Consider the following 14981-nt stretch of genomic DNA (forward strand, 5'->3'; position numbering starts at 1 on the left):
TACTAAACTTGATTGTTATTTGCTCTTCATCCTCTCCCATGATGTCAAATCAGGGTAGGATGTCTGAAATGAAATAATGATTTTGTTTAGACATTTTAAAGATCAATGGTCAGCTCATACATACTCCTGTTGAAGGGTGAGGGAGGCAAATAATACAGTTGCATATTTAAAAGATGAAATAATTTTAGAATATGTATAATAATACAAACTACCATTAATTTCTGTAAATCGGCTCTCCATCTTGTAGGTATTAGTCAGGTGCTCGGTTGACTCAGGAAGTTTTCCTACCACATGTTAATGCATAACCCCAACTGTGTTTCAGGACCTCTTGTGTTCAGTTAAGCATTAATCCAGTGGTTATCCCCAAAATCCTCATTGGTAACTCTGGTTTTGGCCTTTTGACTTTCATTATAGTACTGCAATTTTAGTTCTGTAACTGAATTTCCGTTATGACCCAACTCCTGAGCACTGTTGGCTAAAGTAGGGCCGTGGGCCCGATGTGGGTAATTCTGCAGGAAGATGCAGACAGTTACAGGAGGCTGGATGGAAAGGGCTTGGCTGTACAAGCCTGATGGGTTAGAAACTAGAAGTCTAAATTCCAGTGACTTAAGGGCAGATCTCTGCTTCCACCAAAGCCCTCTCTTGGGGCATCTCTTTTGTTTGTATTAAGGGACAAAGGTGTGTGTGGTTGTCCCTCCCCAGCATAAGCCTGGTGAGTAGGCTGTAGGGAGTGAGGAGAGGGCTTGACCATTACTGTATGCCTGGGTTAACTCTAATACAGATCAGTGCGTGTGAAAGAAAGAGACATGGACTAATGAGAATGCCTGCCTGTTTTCTTTTGGGGAAACAAAAAGCTGACTTGCAGCTCGCTGACATTTCTATAGTCACGTTGCATTGGCAGGACAGGCAGCACCAGTAGTTCTTTTGGAAAGGCAGGACAAGGGGATCGAATGTGTTGTCCCCATCCCGGTCCCCCCACCCTTCCCCACCATGTGAAAGGAGCTCTTTGAGTGCAAGGCGAGACTGAGTCAGTGCAGCTCTGCAGGGGGATATAAAGCCAGCTTTGTAGTAGCCCTCTCTAGGCTTTCAGTGCCCTAGACCATGCGGTGCAACGTCACGCTGTTGCAGCCCTCCTTACCTGAGCAGCGCCAGGTCCTTCGCGCTTCAGCACACACATTTCTTTTGCTATGGCGACAGTAGTCTGTAACCTGCTGCTTTGCTGCTTCACTCGCTCTTCTGCTTGGTAAATTAACATCCCAGGCCGTGGGAATGAGTGAGCCAGCTGCTGCTGTAGACCCTTGCAGGATTTGTGATGCTTTGGTAGACATACAGTTATGTTCCCCCCAGACGCACACACGCACGCACACAAGTTAAGCAAACTGTGTTTGGTAGATCTCTGGCAAGTTCAGACATGCCTTAAAGGGTTTATAATAAGAATAAATTAAGTGCTCACTCTCTTACTTTTCCCCTCTCTGACCCATTTTTTGCAGGTAAAGTTGCTAAGCCAACTAGGGCACTCCTTGGTAGAGAAGCAAAATCTCCACTTTGTTCTTCCTTGCAGTGAAATAATTCTCTTCTAAAATAACTTTTGTTACTGTTTGGCTGCAGGATTTGATGTCTAAATGCCTGATGAAGTGTTTCTGTGTATCTGGTATCAGCATTTTGATTAAGAGACAACTGGCCACCTCTGCTGTGAAACCCAGGTTCTAAAAAGCTCCTCTAAATTCTGCCTGCTTTCTTAAAAAAAAAAATAAGAAGAAAAAAGTAGCCACCTGGTTCTTCTTTCTCTAGCAAAATCAGTGTCTTCACTGGTTTAAGTTAGGGAGTGTTCTAGAAGAGAAATTACTTCCTGTCTGTATTGCTAATGAGCATGTCTTTGTCACTAAACTCTTTTTTACATATCCAAAAGCACTGATGTCTGCCAGAAATCTTTTAAAGATTCCTGGAAGAATCTAATCATCTTCACATGGCTAGTTTGCTAAGGCTGGTAGAACTGGTTGTGCAATACCGTATGAGCAAATGGACTGGTTTTCATGGATGTAGGACTCTACCCGAACTCTGGCTGCTGATCTAAAGCATGTGTTAGCAGATCGAGACCTGGGCTGTATTATCTGAATAGGGCTCCCGTGTGATCTCAGTCTGGACTGTATTTCTGTGACTTAATTTACATTCTTGTTTCTTCAAATGTAGATTTCTTCACCTTCAAACCACGAATAATAAAATTAGAAGATCTCCAATGTGAAATATATAGACATACTCTGAACTCTGAGGTGTAGGGATCAACAGGACCTCTTTACATATTTATCCTAGAGCTGTTCTGATTGGACATTGAATATATTTGGCCAATGGTGCTGGATTAATAACTGTATATTTCATCCACCTTGCCTTTTGCAGATCTCAAAGACGTGAAAGTATTTGGCAGAAGAGATTGACACCACTTTGTTTTGCATGTGAGGAAGTGGAGGCAGAGAGACCTTAAGCAAGGTGCCAGGAACAGAACCCTAGTTCTGCTCCAGGGCTTAAATTGCTGTAATTCCTGCTGGAATAGGCATTCCCTGCAAAAAAAAAGATTCAGGTCTTTATCAAAAGACACCTTGCATTTGGAGGGTGGAGTTCTTGCCAATAAAAATAATTACCACATCTTTTTCTCTTTTGTTTCCTAGATGTCGCCATGCTGCCATAGCGAAGTACTTTGGCGATGTCACCCCACCTTGTAACAAGTGCTGTGATTACTGCAAGAACCCAGGGGCAGTGAAAAGACAACTGGAGTCACTGGAGCGCTGCAGCAACAGCTGGAGCAAAACCTGCATTGGGCCCACAGGTTCCTCCTGGGATAGCTATGACCCAGAGCTGTACGAAGGCGGGAGGAGAGGTTGCAGAGGTTTTAGCAGGTCTGTACTTGGTAGCTCAAACTCAGTTCATGCGGGCTATAAGAGAAGAAAGCATCTCCCAGCTGCAGGCCCAGCCACTCCTATTTACAGCACATGTTTCTGTGTGGTGGTATTTTCCTGTAACTTCCTGGCAGCAGGAGCTGGAATTTCATTTTCCACACACTTTGGCAGCCTTGATCACATTCATGTCCCAGAGAGCCAAAAGCCGTTTTGACTGACCTAAGAATTGCCCTTCAGAATGTAACTGGTTCAAGAAACTAGCCTGAAATTTTTTGAAAGTGGTAAGTGGGCTCAGCCCATTCACAGTCTCAGGAATCAAAAATCTTTAAAGTGAGAACAACATGACAACAAAGTATGACATGGCCCAGAGTTCATTCCTGACTTAGTATAGCTGTCTGTGGGCCAGCAGGCTGGAGGGCCACTGACAGGACTTAAGTCATCACTGAGGATGTAATGGAATGCCAGTGTCAACAACTTCTGCACATTGCTAAATTTTAGTGTTTCCCTATCAGGCTGACAGCAAAAAGAAGATGTGCAGTGGGAAACATGATTAATTCTGTAAAATGCTTGGCAGTATGGAGTTGACAACTTCTCTTCCTCCTTGTTCTCTGGCTGAGTTGCGGTGATTGTGCAGCTCTGTCAGGCTGCAAGTTTTGCTATATTACTATAGCACTGCCTGTGAAGCTCTGCCAGGATGCACAGCGCTGTCAGCTGGCCTAGCTTTCTGCTTTACCTTAAACGGCTTGAGACTGGTAGCTTTGTTCTTCAGGCAAGTCCAGCTGAGTCGGAGGAAACTGGTGTGCTTGTGACCTAAGCCCGTGTTTGATCTCAGGACCTGAGAAGACACGGCCAATGCTGTTGTGCAGCACAGTGTTTGCATTTGATTTATTGAATGTCTCCATGACTTGATTGTAGCTTTGCCTTGGAAGGTGTAATAGTCAACAGCCTTAAAGCTCTGATTTATGATACCTGTAGGTTTTGGCTGTGACAGCTGTGGAAGGCAGTAAACTGTTGGCTACATCTGGTGAGAATCAGCTGCTGCATTTCAGTGTATTAGTGGTGGAGATTTCATTTAATATAACAGTCTGTGAACAACTGAGGCTGAGGAATGGATGCTTTGCCCTTTCTGCCATCTCTGCTCCAAGGGCAGTAGTGACTGACAGATGTGGGACATGACACAATGCAGTGACTCCTCAACCCCATGGGAGAATCTGGCAGAGCTTCTGAAACGGAGCCCTCCATTCTCCGAGTACTAGTTATGTGCTACTAGTTCATGCCACTGCTTACTAGTTCATGCAATTCACAAATCCATTAACTGCTGTCCAGGTTGAGGGATGGTAGTGAAACTAAAAGCTAAGAGTTGTTCAGAAGGGATGTGAAATACATCATCTTTTGTAAATACTGGGATGACCTAGGCTTTCCAAAGCCTGTCCCCCAGTTAATGCTGCAGCTACAGAAATGTTTGTTTCTCTTGTTTTCCTGCCTTATCCAGGTATGATGAAGAAAGCAGTGGGAATGGGGATGAAGCCAATGAAGAGAATCGGAAACGGGAGTGGAACAACTTCTACAAAAAGCAGATGAGTCTGCGCAAAGTGAGTTTGTATCCCTTTGTAAGAGATTCACAGATTGTTTGCTGTGAGCTTGTCCTACAGATGTAAAGGCTTCCTGGCACTAATGAAAGTAAATTATTGCATCTTGCTGTTGCTTGTTCTGTTTTTTACTTTTTGTACCTCTGCTTTCACTATGTTCTCCATATTTTGGGTCAGTCCTGTAATACAAAGAAATGCAGCTTACTCATGTACTGACTTCTCTCCAGTGCTAATTAAGAGGATCCTGTCGTCTTTAATATCTCTGATATTAGTAAAAACAGATTTCCCCATTCAGCTTCTCTTGCATATTCCTATAGTAAAGGTGAACTTTTGGCTTTGATTTGCATTCTTTGTCTTCTTCCTCCCATTTTGGTGCCTTTTCAGTACCTTTGTAACTTCAGCATTAATTTTCCCTGGAGCAGGGGTATAAAATGTGTCTTTTGTGCTTCTAGACCTGCATGTGTGTTGCAGGAATGGAAATGTTTGACTGATCTTTGTTTTCTTCTAGGGCAAAGAACCAGAAAAGGATGATTTTGTTCCTCCAAGTAAATATCTTCTTTGATTTATAGTGGTTTTCTCTGGGAGAAGAAAGTCTTGTATTTTGCAGCTGTGTGTAATTTGTATAGCATCAACACTGGAGGTATCAATCCCTAGGCACAGAGGTTAGGCTTTTGGCTGTGAAAGCTTGGCTGGAGGAGATGGATCAGAGCTTAGCTTTGGTTGGGGTGAAGGTATGGAATGCATCTTTCTGAACAGCTTTTCCGAATAAGCAAGAGAGAATGAAAACTCTGTCTAACCTGACTTTGTAGGCTATTTCTGCAGTGGTTATGCAGCAGTGTTCAACTGGGCTATAAGGAAACTGCTGAAAAACCTTGCCATTTGTAACCATGCTACGTGAGGCCCTGTCTAGCAACACAGTTCTTACACTATTGTAAAAGAATACCTTGTAGTTCATGTTACTCTATTCAGTCTCTTTTTTTTTTTTTTGGTTGGTATTGTGGGGAGTGGAAAAGAGTTGAGTTTCTTAAGAGCTGTGATTCCTTGAAAAAGGGTTTCCTGAGATGGGGAGGTTTTGGAAAGCTGTTGGTCATAAACTAGCAAAGTAGACATTCTCATTTAGGGAGAAAAATCTTACTTTGGCTTCTGCCTACTCTTTTGGTGTTTGTAGCTTCTCCAGGTAAAAAAGGTGACTGTAGTGGTCTTTGGGGTAACTATGCAGGGAGGAATGTGCCAAGCAGTACTGGACGGGCACCCTCCCAGTGACAGTTGAGATGTTCTCCATCAGCCCTAGCCCTGCTATGACGCCTTTTCCAAGTTGCCTCTTCTGTGGTAGGTGCAGACTGTCCTTTGAAAGATGCCTTCAGCAGGAGAATCTCTAAGCTCACAGTGAAGGTAAGAAAGGCTGGTTAATGTTCAGTCTTGTTGACTTGCAAAGAACAAGGAAGATTCTGCTTGCCCTGTTCTTACTCCTTCAGGGATAGAAGTCCAAGGGGCACTATGACTTCTGTAGAGCATGTCTGAGTATCCCATGTTTCCTAGGGACGGGAACACTGCTTGAAGATGCTGGAAGAAGCTTTGAGCACCAATCAAAAGGTTCCAGCAGGAGGAAAAGGGTATGAGAGGAGAGAAAAGGGGTAGCATATTGAGTCCCTTAACACAGGGCCTACCCTTCGCTAAGCACCATTACCACTCTCAGGGAGTGCCTTTTTAAGTTATTTGGTCCAAGGATGTAGTTTCACTTAACAGCATCCTTCTTGTAGTGATGTTCAGTATCAGATAGGAGGACTCTTGTGTCTGATTCAGCTAAATCAGCTCGATCCTAGGAGTCGCAATTCTTCCCTGACCCACAAGATGGGGATAGTGTACTTCTCAAACTGAGCAACTGGACATGAGGATTTTGATTTAAAACTGTTTTCACCACCCTTGCCATTCTCCAGCAACTCACTCTGCTCCCTTAGGACTTAATTGGAAGTTATCACTTATTCTTGCACCAGAGGGAGTGAATTTTGTGCTTTCTGGGAGATGCTTAAGCATTAGTGTTCCTTTTGCAGATAGAGAAGTGTGTCTTGCCAGAAATCACCCCAGCCTGTGTTACAGGTCAGACCCTCATGCCTGTGCTGTGGAGCTGGAGTATGAAGCTTTCCGAACCAGTAAAATGGCTAACTCATACAAGGCAACTGTGCTAAAGAAGGTAGGGCCATACGTCTGCTGTTGTTCCCTTGAAGGTGGTGTGGCCTCAGCTTGAGGGGAAATAGGGTAGAGTTTGTGTCAGAAAGATGAAGGAGAAGCTCTGCTTTGCCTTGGATGTCTTCTGAATCTTTCTTCTTGATTTTGTTTCCATGAGGGCCCAGAATCACGATGGTTTCACACCTTTGTTGACTTTACAGGCTCTGGAAACCTACATACCAGTGCAAGCTTATCCAGATGTCTTCTAGGTCTAGCAATAAAGGGAACAGGGAGTTTCTCAGACTGTAGCTGACCATAGAGAAGCCTTGGTTTAGGTTAGCTGGTTGCCACAAGTCTCTCTGAAGATGTTTCTGTTCTTGAGATAGGTGTCTCTTCAGGGGAGACATTTGTTTTGCCACTATGGCTTTTAGTATGTGCAAAGGTGGGAATGCATAAAGATTTCTGGCCACTAGAGAATATTTCTGTTCTCTTTTCAGGTAGCAGAAATCAACAAAGCGTCAAAACAAGGAGAGTTGTTCTCAGTCTTTGGGTCTGGAACTGGTGGCAGCAGCAGCTTGGAAACAAAATCTGGGTCTCCAGCAGAAGCAGACTTCCTCCCTGCATCCCAGGTTTACTCGGTGAGTGAGTACAGATAGGATAGACAAGGAGGCAATGGTGTGCTTTGTGTATCTGCTTTTTTATATTTTTATTTTAAGTCCTTTCTGTGGCCATAGCTGTATATTTCTATTGTAATTGTTTTCCCTGTTTGTCCTTTGGTTTTGGAGTGAGATCAACTAGTCTCACTAGTGAGACTGGTTCCTATTAGTGAATATAATCTATGTGCAGGCCATACATTAAGTAAGCTTTCTTCATCTTGCTCTAACCAAGGATGCCGTCTGTTTCCTTACTGCAGGCCTATGACTTTAACCTAATCCATTTCCCTGATGTCTCAGTTGATATATATGATGATAAGTCAATTTTAGAGCCTTCTGCAGCTTACGGCTGTACACACTGGTGCATCATATACAGAAATTTAGCTCCTTTCAGGGTTCTGCACATGCTCTTAGGGCTTCCTTAATGCTTACATACCCAAAATTCCTTCTTCTCCCTTTCTCCCTAGTTCAAACCCAAGCGTGTGGGAGCAGGATTTCCAAAGAAATCCAGCTTGTTTCACACAGCTTCAGAACTGCTGAAGATCCAGGAGGAGAGTGATGTAAAGTCTGTCAAAAAAGAAGTAGATTGTCCAAATGGGCAAGACAACAGCAGCTGCAGTCTGGAACTGGACACCAGAAACACTGTTCTCCAGAAGAAAGAAATAGGAACCAAAGCAATGTGTGAGAGTGCTGGGGTAGAAGTACTTCTTCCTGAAAAGAAGGGAGAGCAACCCAGTCCAGACACAAAAGCTGCCCTTTGGGAGAGCCCTACTAAGAAGTCCAAACCTAGCAAGAAGCAGCAAAAACTCGCAGAAGCAGCTAAAAAAGAATCACAGGATATTTCCAAATTCTTCTCCCTCCCCAAAGGTGGGTCTAAAGCCAAAAGTTGCAGCTCAGCAAAAGAAGATGGCTGTTCTGCAAGCACACTACCTCAGGTTTCTTCTCAAAGCATGTGTCAAGAGAAGCCAATACCTCAGGAAAACAAAGGTGTCTCTGGAGAAGATGTGACTGGACAGTCCCAGGCAGAGAATGAAGAACTGGAAGAGGCAGAAATAACACTGACTGAGAGAGAGGAGGATTTTAAGACCCAGCAGGCTGCTGAATCTGAACTCCTTCAGGAAGAAATTGATGTAACGTCCAGGTAAAATCTCTACCTCTGCTCCCTGTGTTGTCCTATTAATGAGCTGCAGAGCTCCACCAGCTTTGTCCTGGAAACTGGGAATCTGTATTAGATCTCTAGGCTGGTGAGGGAGACTCTTGCTTTACCACGGAGAGTCTTATGTCCACTGACAGTGAATTCAGTAATATCTTCACTGTGGAATGATTAAAATTGGCCTTCTCTCCACTCTTCCCAGTAGCGTTGCTGAAAATGTCACAGAAACTGAGCTAATGGTTGTTGGGGAAGGTGAGAGTGGGAAGCGACCAGGATCAGAGGAGGTAAGACTTTAGTGGATGCTGATTTCCTTTATATTTTTGCTGTTCATCTTGTGCCAAGTTTCTCCCTGGGAGTGATGCTCCTGGTCTGAACTCCACCTGATAGTGTTATTTATCTGGGGAGGGCCCAGCTGCAGTTGCAGCAGAGAGGAGAATCATAGTTGCGTTGCACTCCTGGTGTTCCCCTGCCGCCCACTAGGCCAGTGCCAGCAACTCAGACTGCAGTGGAAAGCTTCCTCGCCACTCTGCTGTTTCCTCTTCTCTGCAACCCATGTGACTGTACCCTTGCTGATGACTTGCCTGGAATGAGTCTCTCCACCCCCTCTAGATCTGTAACTAGCTATAATTAGCAAGCTGCTTTCTTGAGTTGAGGGAACAACCACAGGCCAATGACACACAGGACCACTCAGAAGTGAACCATGCTCAACAGCCTTCCTTGCCATTCAGTCTCTGGTTCTGCATTTGGCATCCGAGATTGCCTGGTAGCTGTCTCTACTGAACAGTGCAATCTTCTCCTTGCTCTTTCAAACTGAACAGGAGTGTGGCACTCCTGAAGTGGTTGATTCTTCCTGAGTGTTAAAGGGTTCTTCTTAAAGCCCCTTTGTGTGGCAAACAGTGTATTATGTCTGTGCAACATAATGGGTTACATAGATTCCTGCTGCAAAGATTCGTGTTCTCAGAAGGAAGCGGCTGCTTGGAAGTATAATGCTGCCACAGGAATTGGTGGTTTTGGTTTTCTTCTGTCCCATCTCTAGGATATGGAAAGTCCCACAATAAAGCGGCTACGGACAGTGGCAAAATCTTCTATTCTGTCCCTGCCAGAAAACAAAAGTGTTGGTCCAACAAAGAAGAAGGTGACTTTTGATCCAAACTTATCACAGTGTGATAAAGAAGGAACCAGCAAGACTGTACAGCCAGTGACCAAAGGCGTGTCCCTCAAAGAGACAGCAGACATCGTTGTCAAATATTTGACGCCATTCTACAAGGGTGGCAAATTTGCTTCCAAGGTAGGGTACAACTCAAGACCCTCTTTAGCAGAAGGAGACTGCACCTCCCTAGTGAGCTGGGGCTTTAAGAAGGGGAAGATGATCTGGTTGCCACATTTCACTTCCAGGTCACATCTTGGTATGTGCTGTTTTAGTGACTCTAGGTGCAACAACTCGGCTCTCCCAAGAAAGGGTTTGTGTGTGATTTAGAGTGGTATCATGTTGGTTCCACGCTTGTTTGTGATTGTTCATATTTTCACACTAAACTCTGGCATGTTTTTAAGAACTCCCACCTGTGGAGTGGCAACAGATTAGGTTCAATTCTGATGTAGTTTACTTGATGTGTTCTGCAAGGCAGGATGTGTGTGCATGTGCTTCTCCAGCACTGCAGGGTCGGGTGCATTTGCAGGTTTGCAACACTCCCGTAGTCTAAATCTGTGAATAGTCTGTGCTACAGCCAGCCTGTGCTAAGGGCAAGATGAATGTGGAACAGTCCGGTGATGTAACCAATGTCTGCTTCCTGTGTTTTATCTTCCCCAATTCTGCAGGATCTGTTTAAGGGCTTTGCTAGGCACCTGTCTCACTTACTGACTGAAGAGCAGAACCCTGCGCGCAAGACTGGTGAGTTGATAGCTGGGGAGAGCACTAAGAATCTTGGGTTCTTTTGATGCTAAATGGATTGATGTCTTTAGAGGGGGTAAATGTCTTAAGTATCATCTCAAAGATGGTACTTCCTCTCTTGCAGTGAAGGAGGAAGCACAGAGACTCATCAAGGAGTTTTTCAAAACAAGGGTCAGGTGTGAGAGTGAGACAGACTGGCAGGAGCTGCAGAGCTCAGAGAGATGATCCTTGCATCATGTTGGCTGTCTTCCTTCCTCCAGCAGTGGGACCAGGGTGTCCTGAAGAACTCAGCCATGGAGGGTTTCATGAAACCACAGAAGTGAGCTTTCTTTTTCCACTGCATTTTTGCTCACTTCTGACCTTAGTGACATGCACTTCCAGGAAACCAGGTTCTGGGAACTTAGGGAGAGTTTCTCCAGTAACTAGGGCACTGAAGCCCTCTAATACCTCTTGCCAAGAGGTATGAAGTCTGCATCTGCTGTGTAGTTTAGGGGCTGCTGCCTCAGATGTTCTGCAACCTCTACTCCCTGCAGCAGTCTGGGAAGGGCTCAGACTTTCCAGTGGGGACTCTGCTTTGGGATTGCATCTCGCTTCCTAGATAGCTCCTCCCCTTTCTCCCCCATCTCTTAGTTCTTATTTCAGTGTTACCAGTAGAAGCCTTATGCTACAAGTTCACATGCTTTGCTCAGGGCTGCCAATGATGAACTTGATTGTTACGTTCCTGGATGGAATGTTTTCCCTTGAAGGACGAGAGGGGAGTGTTTTGTTTTTACCATGCAAGCAATGCTGACTTTCTGAAGGTGGAGAAACTTGGATTCTTTTAATCTAAACTTTTTTTTTTTACTTTGTCTAGTTCTGTCTGCCCTTTAACTTAAGCAATGATGCTCTTTCAGTATTAACCTCTCCAATAGTGGCATCAAGGTTGCCAACACTTTTCCAGCATTTGCTTGTAACCCCTAAAGCCATATTTGCTCCCTGTGCCTCACCCACAGTCTGCAATACAGAGGGCAATGTTGCTGTTACAACTGGTTAAGGTACTGCTGTGGCCCTCAAATTGACACTGTGGTGCCTCTGCTGCTATATTTATATAAGGACCTGAACCTTAGGGTATCCAGTGGGCTTGAAATAACCTGATTCCCTGGCACAAGTCCTTTTTGTTGGGTTTTTGTTGGGTTCTGCCTTTGTTCCATGCCTACAGAGGCTGGTGGCCTCCGGCACTAGCGCTGCTAGAGGAATCTGCAGCCTGAGAGGCCATCAAACAGCAGGCTTTTGGATCACTGTACTCAACAAGTGTATTTTTTTTAAATGTACTGAAATGTATGTGTGGAACTGACAATAAAACAATGTTATAGCTGCTGTGGACTCTTCCTGGAAGCTTTTTCTTATCACTCAATCATACAGACTGGTCTAAGATACTTTTAAAACTCCAACACTATGAACATAGACACAAAAGCTCCTTTCTTATCTGAACAGACAGCTAATAAATGCAAGCCCAGGATGGGATGGCTGGGAAACATGTGCCAGCAGACACCTCCAACCCTTTATAGCTGCAGGACTTCTCCAGCTAGAACCAGGAGAACCTGGAAATGTTTAACTCAAAAGTCACTTTCATCTTCAGCTTGCTCTGCTCACTGGAGGACAAAGGGCTTTACAAGAAGCTTTTTACACAACAAGTATTTTTCAGCTGTTGCCTGCTGGCTTCTATTTTACCTTCCCATTAAAAATCCTGTTTCATCAGCCACTTAAGTGTGGTTACTATCTCTCCAGTGTTCAGTGCTTATAGAGTTCAGCTGCTGCCTGGGTGAACTTCTCAGAAATGCTTTGTTTATCTTGTAAATCTGTAAGCAGATTTGTGTGACAGAGTGCTTTATCAGAGTGTGGGGCATTTCTAACCAGATGAGTTGTGCTTCCATGTAAGGCAGCAAAAGCTAAAAGAGAAGGGGAATAAGGATAAGTTAATTTTTAGATATTTTTTATCTTCCTTTCTTTCACATTGTTGTGGTGCTTTACCTAAGCCTTGCAGTAGCACTGCTGAAGGGGAAGGGTGGAACGTGCTTCAGCTAAGACCTCACAGGCCACAGCAAGCAGCAGTCAAAGGGAAGTTCCTGACAGGGAAGATGCTGTAGTTACTGCTAGCATCAGCTCAGTAGCAAGAAGCTAGCTGTGTGTTATGGCTTGCATTGACCACCCTCAGCTCTATCCCCTTCCTAGCCAACAGTGACAACCTTTTCCTCAGGCTTTGCCAGTTACCTGCAGGTCAATCTTCCCATGTTAGATGTAAACCAGTATCTATCTGTTATGTCATAGTTTCAAAACATCTCTATGTGATTATTTTATTGCAATCTCCCAAAGTGCAGATACTTTTCAGTTCAGTAGGATAGCTGTAGCAATAAAAATAAGTTAAGCATTTTTGTACAATCCAGGACACTCTGCTGTAATACAAATTCCATTTGAATACACTTTCTTCACAGGTATGGAGCTATCATTTAAATATGACAGCTGCATGGACATGACTGACTTCTTTATAGTAGAGGGAAACATGCATATAATTATGTCAGTAAGAAATTAATTAACAATAAACTTTCTTACCATTGCAGCTCAATCTGTGCCCCAGCATATGTGTTAATTATATATTAACACTGATCTGCTTTGCACTTGAGATGCTTTCTACAAGCTCCTGCTTCACAAATCCTGCTATAGGGCCTCTTGCATATCAATACAGAGAAAAAGCTGGCCTATGGAAAACACCAGCAGTCAGTGCAGTCATTTCATAGCCTTAGCTGTGCATTGTGATACACAAATCTCTAGCAAGCATCAGTCTTTTCTCATGTTAATTAATTAGAGTCCCACACTACAAAGCTTGAAGGCAATTGCTTGCATCTGTTCAGCTGCTCTGTATTGGAACAGGCTCTGAAAAAGCATTGGTGTGGAAAGGGTGTCTTGTGCTTTGTCTAGCCACTGCATACATCACTTCAAGGAAGAGTATGTGGGGACTGAATGGCAGGTCACAAGGGATGAGATTATTGTCCAGTCCATCAACAAACACTGTGGCAGCAGTCTTAGAAAGTAGCTGTCTGAGGTCATGGATATCTTTTGGAAAAGTCTTCTCCAGAAGACAGGGCAGGAAGCACTGAACAAGCTTGAAGAAAAGAAAACAGTGCTGCTTTGGTTGGTCATTCTCCTCCTCTTAGGCTCTAGTGGTGCAACTCTGTTTTATCCAGGATGACAACAATCGTGTGATACATTTCTTTAGCCTGTCAAAACACAAATCAGTATCATTCTCTGCCCCAGAAATGGCTGCTTCTCATAATTAAATATTCCCATAAATCACTTTCCATAATTAAATATCAGGTACTTGCTGGGACAAAGCTGCACTTTGTGGCCTGGGAAATGCAGTGCCCCCATCCACCTCTGGGACAGAAGAGAGCAGTAGTACTGACTCTTAGCAGAGGCTCAGCTGGGCAGTGGAGGTCAATTTCTGAACTGCCAGGAGGAAGCTGTAGGTCCAGGCTGATCTCACCTGTGACAGTTCAATCCACATAGTCTTGGGGTTGGCAGCTGAACCATAGTTCATTTCTATGCCGGGAAGCCCACCATCAGAGGCAGGCTGCAGGGTTCGCATCTTCTGCAGCTCTTTCAATGGAATGACGCAGGAGACCTCCTGTGTAAGGAGAAAAGCCACAAAACACTCTCTGGTGCAGTCTTTACAAATAAAACCATCCAATTCTCACCGAGGAGGACTCACCTCAAGAGCTTATTGAAAGCTGAGACAAGGACTGGGGCAGTCAGAATACTTGTGTACAGAATACAGGGCAGGCTCCTGCTGACAGCATGTCCCTAGAACTCTCTCAAGATTGGGACAAACAGGAATGTGACCTACACCTAGTTTTACTGTGGACTGTGCTTATTAGCATGGTCACTGCACTTACAAAAGAGCACATGGCAGTACTAACTGTTCTACCACTCTTGTCACTTGCTTTGGGCTCGGGCTGTTGTTAGAGTTGCTGTGATGCAGGTAAATACAGTCTCTTCCTGTGCAAGTTCTTCTAAAAGTCAGAGTTAACATCTGACAGACATCAGGGCTCTGGTCTCTAGGGAGGAATTGGCTGGCATACCTGGGTGGTGCCATCCACCACTATGATCTCCTCTTTATTCACACCAAAGAAACAGGGCACAGGGATTGTGTCATCACTGACTCTCTCTACAAAGTAGGTGTTGTAGCCAAAGAAAGGCAGTTTCATCACATGCTCTGTAAGAAAGCAAAAGGTGGCTTTCAGGCAGCGGCTTCTAGCTAGCAATCTACTGCACCAACCTAAGGTGGTCAAAAGCTGCAAGCATTCCCAAGCTTTTCTACATTGAAAAGTAAGATTGACAACTTCTCCCTCCCTCCCTCCCAGGCAGCTGATACTCAATTCTCAGCAGCCTGAATGGATGTCCCATTCTTTTCCAACCAGAAAACAGCTGTGCAGCCAGAGTATCAATTAAAACACAACTTGTACAGAGCTCTGAATATCTACTGTAGACTTCTACAAAAGAGGTAGAACATCTACCATGATCACCACACTTGGGAACAAGTGCCAGTCTGCAGGAGGCGGCTGTCAGGGAGTTCTATGTCATGGCCCATTCCAGGCTCTAAGGATC

General features: G+C 44.4%; 2 protein-coding genes across 10 annotated transcripts in view; one reads left to right on the top strand and one right to left on the bottom strand.

Moving 5' to 3' along the window:
- RECQL5 (RecQ like helicase 5) overlaps positions 1-11686 on the top strand; it is a 39485-nt gene extending 27799 nt beyond the window's left edge. For 4 of the 9 annotated variants that reach the window (XM_049811738.1, XM_049811741.1, XM_049811743.1 and 1 more), the window contains exons 9-20: positions 2664-2891; positions 4384-4483; positions 4989-5025; positions 5814-5872; positions 6020-6093; positions 6578-6671; positions 7144-7284; positions 7767-8440; positions 8655-8736; positions 9489-9740; positions 10268-10340; positions 10465-11686. In XM_049811738.1, the coding sequence (XP_049667695.1) occupies positions 2664-2891; positions 4384-4483; positions 4989-5025; positions 5814-5872; positions 6020-6093; positions 6578-6671; positions 7144-7284; positions 7767-8440; positions 8655-8736; positions 9489-9740; positions 10268-10340; positions 10465-10565 (1915 nt within the window). In that variant the 3' untranslated portion in view covers positions 10566-11686. Of the gene's footprint in view, positions 1-2663; positions 2892-4383; positions 4484-4988; positions 5026-5813; positions 5873-5955; positions 6109-6531; positions 6672-7143; positions 7285-7766; positions 8441-8654; positions 8737-9488; positions 9741-10267; positions 10341-10464 lie in introns of those variants that run through there. The other 5 variants (XM_049811740.1, XM_049811739.1, XM_049811745.1 and 2 more) reach the window with 5 other exon arrangements.
- A 1013-nt stretch (positions 11687-12699) lies between these two features.
- The window catches only part of MYO15B (myosin XVB), a 43679-nt gene continuing 41397 nt past the window's right edge, over positions 12700-14981 (bottom strand). Inside the window, exons 62-64 of the mRNA XM_049812987.1 lie at positions 14456-14589; positions 13861-14001; positions 12700-13594 (exon numbers count right to left, since the gene is read on the bottom strand). Coding sequence (XP_049668944.1) covers positions 13535-13594; positions 13861-14001; positions 14456-14589 — 335 coding nt within the window. The 3' untranslated portion in view covers positions 12700-13534. The remainder of the gene's footprint in view (positions 13595-13860; positions 14002-14455; positions 14590-14981) is intronic.

Source organism: Accipiter gentilis, chromosome 10 (genome assembly GCF_929443795.1).
Source record: "Accipiter gentilis chromosome 10, bAccGen1.1, whole genome shotgun sequence".
In the NCBI taxonomy this organism is placed as follows: domain Eukaryota; kingdom Metazoa; phylum Chordata; class Aves; order Accipitriformes; family Accipitridae; genus Astur; species Astur gentilis.